This window comes from Varanus komodoensis, unplaced genomic scaffold, assembly GCF_004798865.1.
Source record: "Varanus komodoensis strain SLA01 unplaced genomic scaffold, ASM479886v1 scaffold8, whole genome shotgun sequence".
Taxonomy (NCBI): domain Eukaryota; kingdom Metazoa; phylum Chordata; class Lepidosauria; order Squamata; family Varanidae; genus Varanus; species Varanus komodoensis.
In genome coordinates this window covers 832983-842734 of record NW_025336481.1, presented here as the reverse complement: position 1 = coordinate 842734, position 9752 = coordinate 832983, and the positions used below count along the sequence as shown (strand labels likewise).

At 60.6% G+C, this 9752-nt stretch overlaps 1 protein-coding gene across 1 annotated transcript; it reads right to left on the bottom strand.

The window, feature by feature from the left end:
* Positions 1 to 827: 827 nt before the first annotated feature.
* On the bottom strand, positions 828 to 9742 carry COMMD7 (COMM domain containing 7). Its single transcript, XM_044455756.1, has 9 exons — positions 9628 to 9742; positions 8054 to 8107; positions 7184 to 7286; positions 5970 to 6026; positions 5849 to 5886; positions 4342 to 4432; positions 4213 to 4262; positions 2929 to 2977; positions 828 to 1185 (listed from the first exon to the last, which is right to left on the bottom strand). The coding sequence occupies exons 1-9, from the start codon at positions 9709 to 9711 to the stop codon at positions 1109 to 1111; spliced, it is 603 nt and encodes a 200-aa protein (XP_044311691.1). The 5' UTR covers positions 9712 to 9742; the 3' UTR covers positions 828 to 1108.
* Between the last annotated feature and the right edge of the window lie 10 nt (positions 9743 to 9752).

Sequence of the window (9752 nt, the reverse complement as noted above, 5' to 3'; positions counted from 1 at the left end):
ATCTGGGGGCTTTTGGGGGCCAGCCACTCAGGTGCTGCTTGTGAGCTACCCCTGCAGTCAGGGAGGGATTACTGTCATCCCCCCCACCTGAGGAACACGAAGGCTGCAGTTTTGGGTAGCGCTGGTTTAACGTCTGGGGCAGTGCCTGCTACAGAAATGGAGCCATCGCCGAAGAGCCCCTGCGGGCGCACCACGAAATGCTTATGCTGTCAGAAGCAAAAGGGCAGGCCTTCAGAAACGGCGTGGTTTTCACCAGCTCGGCTGGCGGCTGTCGCACGGGACTTATGGCAAACGCTCCGTGGTTCCGAGAACAGGTCTGGCAAAGCCTTTTTTTAAGGCGGTCAAAGGTTTTCAGCCTGTGAAAGGTTGCAGGCTTGTGTCTTCTTCCGGCCGCCTTGCGGGCCTCCCATTGACCACACACTGCTCTAGACGCGAGTTGTGCAAGAAGCAGAGCAGCGCTGTCCAGAGGTTTGGGGTTACAATTCCCATAATTCCCCAGCCAGCTGGGGGGGCACAAAAGGGGCGGGGCCAGACAGCCACCTCGCTGAGTCCAGAGCCCTTCCTGGCAGCCCTTAAGCCTCTGCAGGGAAGCTTCAACCTGCTAAGCCGGCGGAGGGCGAAGGGGTGCCAACCAGCCCCGCCCCCGGCACCTGGTTTTCGGGGAAGCAGCTGTGGTCCCTTGGGGGACCCGATGTCCTTCACCAGGAAGGGCCGAATACCAGGTCCAGAGCCATCCAGCCTGTTGCTGCGCATCACCAAAGCAACCCTCCTGGGTTTCTCTTTTTGCTTCGGTTCTAGGTCCTTCCCCATCGAACAGGAGACCGATATCTCATTTGCCATTTTATTTATTTTTCGCCTGTTGGGTTTTCTCTCATCATCCGTGCAGGGAGCGCCTGGGCCCAGCAAGCCTTTTACAAAGCCGGCCATGCGGGTTCCGGACTTCGGGGAGTTTTTCCAGGTCAATCCCCTCCCAGGTGGCGGTGCCTGCAGCGTTTCTGGATCGGGATTGCTGGGACGCGTCAAATGGGGGCCAGATGGTCCTGCCCCTCCCAGCCGGCCCGGTTGCTGCACAGCCGCCGGGCAGACGAAGCCGCACGGCAGGAGGCCGTCAGCTGAGGCTCTCCAGGCTCGTCTTCGCCCTCTCCATCTCGTGAAGGAAGCTGTAGAACTGGGGCAGCGTTAACTCTGAGGAGGGGCAGAGGGAGCACTCAGGACGGGCAGTGCAAGAACGCCTCCGTGCGACACGCCAGCAACTTTGGAACTCGCTGCCACAGGACGGCCAGGAGAGGGAAACAGAATGCTCACAGACACAGGAGCCTCAGCGAGGCCCTGCTGGATCAGACCCGCCGGTCCAGCACTGCATTCCCACAGGGGCGAACCCGCTGCCCACAGAGTCCCCCCAGCAGGATGGGTGCCAGGCCTCTGCCTGGCCAAGCTCCTTTCTGCACAGGCACGGCGCCTCGGGTCAAGGAGGCGGCGCAGAGGGAGAGCGTGTCTCCCTTGGCAGGCACTGGGGACAGGCAGGCAGAGAAAGGCCCCGTTCGGCCCCTCCTGCACACACGTGGCTTCGGGCTGCCCACAGCTGGAGACAGGATGCTGGGGCAGAACATCGCGACCGACCTCCCGCCTGCAGAATGCCTCAGCCGAGTGCTTTGCAACGCCTGGTGCATTGCAGGGGGTGGTCAACTGGGCTGGCCACAGGGCAGGTCCTGCGATGGCCCATGAGACCCTCCTGCGTTCACCTCGCTTGGCAGCTTAAGGGGTGGGTGGGAGGCTATTCAGCCGCAACGGCTTAACTCTCCAGCGACGCACCGCCCAGGCCGCCAGCCTTCCCTCCACCGCATTCCACGTGGAAAGGCAGGAGGCGCTGGGTGTGATGCGAAGAAATGATCAGGAGGCAGGGCGACCGCCTTCTTCCAGCTGGAGGGGCTGCGACATGGGCAGCCCGTGTGGCACAGTGGCGAGGACCCCGGTCTGGGACTCGGGAGAGCTGGGTTCCACGTCCCACTGGGCCTAAGGCTCCCTGGGCGACTTCCACCAACTCTCAGCCCCGCCTACCTCACAGGGCTGTTGTGAGGATACACTGAAGAGGAGGAGGGCCACGGAAGCCGCCTTGCGCTTCCTGAAGGCCAAGGGGGATTTTCAGGCAATGAGCAGAGGAGGGGCCCTGGGCAGACGCGCCCCACGCAGAAGGAAGGGGGCCTCAGCTCGACGTGATGGCAAGCACCGTGGGACGGGCTGCCGGAAAGGGGCACGCACTGCTCTGCTCAAGCGCCGCTTGCAGAGGCGGGGAGGCCGCCCCCCAGGGGTGCTGAACGCGTGGATTGCCCGTACTGGCGACAGGCTGGTCTGCATGATCTCTGCAGCTCCGAGATCCCACGGCAGGCGGCACAGCCCGCCCCGCTTCCGAGGTGGGGCACCCCACAAGCACAGGAAGCTCAAATCCCCCCACCCACACCCCCCCCGGCCAGTGCCACACCCACCGTGGTCACGAGTCTCCCAAATCCCAGCCGGGCTGCTCCCGAGAGCGCTGTGTTCCCCACATTGTTGCACGGGAGCAGCTCGGCCACAGCGTGACGGTCCCCGGAGCCACAGCAAGATTTCAGTGGGCATGAAGGGAAAGTGGGATAGGTGGTCCTACTCGACAGACACTGCCTGACCACTGGAGGAGGAGGAGGAGGAGGAGGGGGGTTCCCCTCTCCAGGAACCCCTCCCCAGTGTTTTTACAGATTCCTGCTAGGAAGCTGCAGCCTGACGTTTGCTTGACTTACAGGCTGAAACTTGGATTGCCAAGTTAGCTGAGCAAAGCCAGGCGAGCAGATGCCCCCTTAACATCTCGCTCCGGGGACGCAGTTTCAGCCTCCCCGCGGGTTCGATTGCCTCCCTCTGTTTGCAGAGCCCCCCGGGAGACGATGCCAAGCCACTCACCCATGTACACGGGCTCCACTCGGCTCCCCTTTTTAACCACCAGCTTCAGCTGGAAACAGAATCGGTTTTAAAAGTCGATCAAGTTACAGCAAAGGATCCTCACGAAGTGGCGCGATCCCACTCCCGCCCCTGGGAGACCCCGGCTCCTTCCCTGCAGGCGTTTCATGGCGGGGCAGGCACACCCAGGCACTGGGCAAGAGCTCGGGGGCGCCCCCGAACCACGGGGAAAGGCCTTCTCGTGGGAAGGTAGGAACAGAGAACCTGAAGCGGGAAACCCGTTTGCAGGTGGACAGGCGGGAGAGCCATCACTGTGACCTCAGAGAAGAATATGGACTTGTAAAGAGGGCACCCCCCCCCCGCAGCCCAAATGGGCACCCCACCTTGCGGAGAGAGGGGGGCTCCCCCCGCGTTGCCATCGGGCACCTGGAAAGGGTACGGAAAGCCCAGGCCAGGGTGAGTGCTCAGTCCCTGGCAACTGCTCAAGCTCCAGCGCCCCAGACGCAAGGAGACACCAGTCACGTCTGCCGCCCCATCACCCCACGCGGCCCCAGGCATGGGGTGGTCCTGGAGCCCAGGGGAGAAGCCACACCACCTGCAGAGGAGGGGGGTTTACTCGGGGTCGGCCTCCTTCAGCTCCAGACTAACTTTCCCAGCCCTCCCCTGCCCCACGGCACTGACAAGAGCCAAGGCCCAGAGCCACGTCCCTCGTCTGGACACCTGCTGTGGCCACGATCCCCCCGTCCTTTGAACTTGCTCTCTGCTCCGAAGGCAAGGAGCAGAGGGCCTGCTTCCTCGCTCCTGCCCCGGGATGGGAGTCGGGGGTCGGGCACTTTGCCAGGTGGGCGAAAGACGCTGCCTTTCCCCGCGAGACCCCTTGAAGCCGCAGAACACCCCTCGCCCCACACATCCCAGCACAGCCAGGGACCCACAGCCCGCTTGTGCGCACACCACAGCAACCTCGCTGCCGGCAAGAGCCTACGCCGTTCAGTTGCACTCCCGCCAGAGTGGTCTAATCCTGCAACTTTTAGACACTGTATGTGGCAAAGACCCTGAAGCCCCCTGACCTCCTCTAAGCACTAGAAAGTCCCCTCCACCCCAGCCCAGCCAGTGCCCCCGATCTTCCAAGCCTTCATAAGGACAGGCGACCTGCTGTCGAGATCCAAGCGGACCTCCTCAGGAGGACTCATCCTGTCCCCGCTACTTTCTCCTGTGCTCGCAGTGAGACTGCAGGCGGAAGACAGGTGGGGCTCGCTTCCCCCGAGCGCCTCCTCCGGGAAGGCTCACCTGTAGGAAGACGCCTCCCACCTTCCCCAGTTCGCTGCTCGCCGCCGTGACTGTTGGAGAGAAGGAGGAGGGGAGTGGGAGGCCTGGCAGAGCCTCAGCCCCGGGCCGCCCAGCCCAGAAACCGCTTACCACCAAACCGCCACTCCATGTCCGCAAGCTGGTTGATCACCAGGGTCTGCCCCACGGCCAGGCGTGAGAGGGCGGGAGCGTTCTCCTTCCACTGGAGGGAGCACAAAACGGGTATTGCTCGTGCGAGCCCCTCACTGCATCTTCCTACGCCGGAGGAGGTTGGTTTCCGCACCAGCAAACAAACAGAACAGCATTCTAGTCCTTAACGCCCAGGTGGGCCGCGATCTCAGTCTTCCCCGAGGTGGCAGCCCCCGACTGTTCCCTGCACTGCTGTGGCTCATGGGAGACCAAACTTCTGGGGGGCACCAAGCTGGGGAGGGATGCTCAGCATCATCTCCATCGCAGCCGATGTTGCTCCCGTTCGTGCGGGCCCGAATCCACCTTTGCCGCGCAACGAGGGCTCTCCGGGAGGGGAGAGGCCATGTCCTAGGCCATCCCAGGCCTACCATGCCAGCAGCCCCGCCTCCCATGGGAGGCGTTCGAGTGGCGCCTTTCGCTGAGCTGCTTGACCAGCTCTATTTACGGGGTGTTTATCAAAGCCCTAATACGCTCAATAGGCAATTTGTACTCTTGAATGGCTGCAAGCAATTCCGTGTGATGGGAACAGGGCGAAACAGAAATTTAGCAAAAGGACTAGATCTGCCAAGGGAAGTTCAGGACAGAATCCTGCGCAAGCTTAGACAGAAACAGCTCTACAGTTCTCCACATTCTCCAGGGGACACGAAATATGCTCAGTATTGTGCTGTCAGCTGATTCTTTTTCTGCCCTGCCATCAATTACTTTAGGCCTTAAGTAGGCTTGCTATTTAAAGGCATCTTATGCAATGCCTCCCGGTCCGCGAAAGCGGGCAAAGCGACAACGCTGAGCTCTGCAAGATGGACTCCCAGGTGAGGGTCTGCAGGACAAGCAGCCGTAGGGTCCCAGCCAGCGTCTGTGAGCTCCCAGGTCAATGGGCCTATTCTAAGTGGCCCAGATCAACACAGAACACCTTGTAAGGATGTCAAGGTAAGTTAGGGTGCTGCTGCGATCTTACGGCCCTCAGGTGCTGCGGGGGGTGGGGGGCGGCAGCGATAGGACTCTGTGGAGCCTCAGGCCGGAGGTCTCTGAAGGTCTCCATTGAGAGCGGCTGCCCCCGCTTTGCAGCCAGCACAAAAACCATCGTGCCCCGTGCCTCCCCGAGAACTGAAATGCCCCCCGGAGGGTGCGGGGGGGCATGCTGGGGCTGCAACGGGGAGCAGCCCCACTACTCGCCGGCGCTTTGTCCAGATGGCCGCAACAGCCCCCAGGAGAAAACGGAGGCTGATGCGCCTCCCAGCTGGGGAGCCCCTGGATTGTGCCTGTACACGCGTGTGTGCAGGACACCGACAATGGGAAAGAGGGAGGGAGATGGGTGCCGGTGGAGAAAGACAAAAAGCAAGCCCTGGTCCAGCTGGCGATTTCTGTTCTGGTAAGAACGCGAGAGAGGGTGGCATTCCCGGCCCGCAGAGGGAAGGAATGTGACCGGTACCTGCTTTTCAAAACAGCCGGCCTTCGCCTCGCTCAGCCCTGCAGGAGAAACACGAGGCGGTTAGAGAGGAGAGCGGTGGCCACCCTCCAAAACCACCCGAGGCGTGCGGAACGAGACCTACCCAGGGCGATAAGATCTGCTCTGACCTGCTCCGCCGACAGCGTTCTCTTCAGCGCACCTAGAATAAATATTGTAGGAAAGAGAAGGGGGGAAACGGGCCCACAACCCAGTTAGACTGCTTCACTGCCGCACAGGTTACGAAAAGCCGAAAGCACCGCAGCCAGAAGCACGTACGCCCAGCCGCAGTGGAAATGAATGGCGGGCAGAAAACCAGGACAAACAGACCGAGCCGGACACAAAGGGCTTTTGTGCGGCAAGAACCGACTGCGGAGCGCAAGCACACCTGCCCCCCACCCGAGAGGTCAGGCAAGCCTCTTCCTTTGGGCGGCTGGCAAAGGAACACAGGACACAGATTAACATAGAAGCGAGGCAGAAGGGGCCTCCGGGCCATCTAGTCTGACCCCCGGTCCAGCCAGCTCTGCTCAGGGCACGCCCACCACGCACTTCTGCTGAACTTTTACCAGGACATGCCCACTCCCTGCTTTTATCATTAACCCCCAGGTTAAAATATGGGTTGGGGGTTTGGTGTTTGAACCCGTGTGTGTGTGTGTGTTGGTGGGGGGTGTTCATCACCTCGAATGCTCGCCGAGCAGAGAGGCGATGCAGACCGATTCCATTTTTGTTAGGCAGAATAAAGCCCTACAGCTCCCAGCATTCCCAGCCGGCACAGTGGAATGCTGGGAGGCGCACGCACCCCTGGTATCTCATCCTGCCTCCTCCTTGCTGAATCCGCACCCCCTTCTGCCCTCGCCCCAGCGCAGCCCCAAGGAGCATCTCCAAACCCACAACTGGCCCCCTGGCTGAGAAAGCCCCCACATCCTTGCACTGCAGCGAGGAGGGTGTGGGGGAGAGGGGCCAGGCCCAGGCCCAGGCAGACCACCCCGAACCTCCCCGTGGGGACTTTTCGCCGTCCTCCACTCCACAACCCAACCTAGAAATGGGCACACCCAGGAAAAGGGACACAGCAAGAGAAGGCCGGGGAGCGGGGCGCAGAAGGCCCCCCCCCACAAGCAGCTCCTCTCTGCCAAGTTTTCAGGAGCAAGCAAACCTCAGTGCCGCGGCAGGGCCCCTTTCGCTTTGGCCCCAAAGGTGCCTGGCGGGGTCCCGGAGGTGGCTGGCCAGGGGCCACGCACACACGAGCAGCTTCCCCCAGCTCCACCCAGCACACGCGTTTCCCCACCAGCTCCCCTGGGGTCCCCTCAGGCTCCCACTCACCATTGGGAACTAACAGCAGGCTTCTGACGATGCTTTTCAGTGGGCCGAGGCTCATTTTATTTGCGGTGGCAAAATCAGAGAGCTGAGCCAGGAACCTTTCCACCTGCACGAAGAAAAGGGAGACGCCCGGCCCTTTCAGGCACACGCTTCCGTGGTCCAGGAGGAGCAAGTCTTCAAGCAGAACGTGCCGCACATGAGCGAGGGGAATTTGGGGGCCAGATGGGGCACCCCGACAGGATTGCTTCAGGATGCATCCTGAGGCTATCAAGGTCTTTTCCACAAAATGGTACATAACTTAAAAGTAAAGTTTCTAGCCCTCACCGTTCCCAGAATAGGCTTGAGAACAGCATGGGAGGAGGTGTTGTGAAAGTTCAAACGCTGGATGAGGGGGCTTATGGGAAAAGTCTGGTCTTCCCCATGAGGTGGGCCGGGCAGCTAAGCCTTCCAACCTGGATACTTTCATTGTCTTTGTCAGGACTGGAAAAGGTGGAACAAGTAACAAGACTATACACGTTGAGGTTTGCAATATTTATGCAGTGTGCAGAATCTGGACTTTTGAAGCCATGCATGTATGGTATAAAACATTTTAAGGTGCATTTTTCTGCTTTTTCTATTCTTTTTCATGTAGAAGTACACTCCATCGTATGCTCCACTTCTATGTCATTACTAGTATTTTAAAAAAATATAAAACTCCTATGAGATAGAGAAACTTTTAAAGGTGTCCCTCAGGCAGGGGCTTGCCTTCCATTTTGACTTACATTTAAAACAAGACTGGAATAATGATTTAAAAACACCTCACCACATGTAACATTTGAGGCAAAGTAGGCCTGACTTGTGCTCCTGAATTTTTCTTGCGTTTGTCCCCCTTACCTCTTTAGGTTCTCGCAGGAATTGGAAGAGTACTTCAGTCAGAGCAGAGAATTGCTGGGAAGAAACAGGGAAGCGGACGTCAGGGAAGGAAGGTTACCAGGGACCCCCCTTGGGCCCCGCCAGCCCTGCCCTTCCCAGACCCAGGACAGCCTTAGTGGGGAGGGACGCAGTTCCCCGGCAGAAGCGCTTTGAGGACCTGGACCGGAGACGCACGGCCGTCCCGAGCCGGAGGCACCACAGCTGCAACCCGGTGCAAACTTGCACACTGGAGCTGCAGGTCTTTCTTCTGCCCAAATTTGCATAAGGCTGTGCCTTTAATGGCACAGATTTTGATTTTACGACTGAAACAGTAGTGAAGGAAAAGGGAAACACTCTTTCGGTTTAGGCGACCTTTGCATATGCTGCGGTCGGAACCATCTAGGACCGCCCTGCTTTTGCAAGGGTTTGCAGAGTGTCCTGAGCCCAGCTCTTGGCTGCAACCCGAGGCAGACCGGCCTGGGAGCGTTCCCAGCCTCAGCGCAGGGCAGTCATGAGTAGACCTGCGCCAGGACGGCCGTCTATCAACTGAACACCCACGGAGTAAATGTTGGAGCCCTGGAAGAACACCCTGCCGAGGGCAAGCGTCGGCAACCCGGCGCCCTCCGTATCTGTTGGATCACTGCTCTCAACAGACACGGGAGTTGCATCCAACACCTCTGGAAGGCTCCAGGTTGGGGAAGGGTGGCCCAGACAAGGTCACTCTGCACCCTGAGGGCCGATTTATTTCCAGTTTGGACCTGACCTTGGAAAAATACTGAGTTTTGAAAATGGGAGGGGGGTTGGCCCCATAAAATATTTTATTTTATATGGTTATTTTATATTATTTTTATACTGTTACTTTTGTAATTTTCTTCATATTGTGAGCCACCCCGAGGCTTCGGCGAATGGGGCGGCATCTAAATGTCTTAATAAATAAATAATAAAAAGTGCTGCGATTCTCTAGGGCAGGTACGGGGCAGACCCTACACCCCCGCACGAGAAAGTCGCAGCCCCCATTGGGACGCAGGCAGGCCAGGTGAGGGGCCCTCCCGTTTCCACGCCGGCCCAGGAGCCCAAGAGGTCGAAGACAGGCCGGTGGTCACTTTGGCTCCAGGCGAGGAAGAACTGGGAGGGGATACGGCCCACAACCATTCGGGGGGGGGGATCAGCCCCACTGCGAGGTCAGCCATGTGGGGGACTCGGTTTTCCGCGCGCCTGGCCGGGCGTTTGCGCTTGGCCCAGGAGCCAGGTCACCTGCCCGGTGGGCGTGGCCGGGGCGGCCCTCCAGGTGCGTCGCCTCCGCGTTCCTGCCCGCGGGCCAGGCGGCTGCGCAGAGCCGGCGCCCAGCACGCAGGCCCCGGGCGGCTCTCCCGGCGCGGGCGGGAGCGTCCGGGGAGGGCGCGCGCCTTCCCTGCAGGGCCGCCGCACGGGGAGCCCCGCGGGAAAGGGCCCCCGGAAGCCGCCGCCCGCCCCGCGCCCTCCGGCCCGCGCTCTGCTCCTGGCGCGCCCAACGCGGAAGCGCAGGCCGCCCGCCCGCCCGCTCGCCCGTCGCCCACCTGCGCGCCCAGCTGGCTGAGCTGCTGCATGTCGGCGAGCACCGCATCCGGCACCGGCTCCCGCGTGCAGTGCAGCACCCCCATGGCCTGGCGGCGGCGGCGGCGGGGGCTCGGCTCCTCCCCTC

What these genes read in the sequence shown, in the direction of transcription:
- COMMD7 (XM_044455756.1), bottom strand. Translation starts at nt 9,711, where the DNA reads ATGGGGGTGCTGCACTGCACGCGGGAGCCGGTGCCGGATGCGGTGCTC. An exon ending in TGGGAGGCGTCTTCCTACAG is followed by an intron (nt 2,978 to 4,212) that starts GTGAGCCTTCCC and finishes TTCTGTTTCCAG; the next exon opens with CTGAAGCTGGTGGTTAAAAA. An exon ending in AGTGGAGCCCGTGTACATGG is followed by an intron (nt 1,186 to 2,928) that starts GTGAGTGGCTTG and finishes GCCCCTCCTCAG; the next exon opens with AGTTAACGCTGCCCCAGTTC.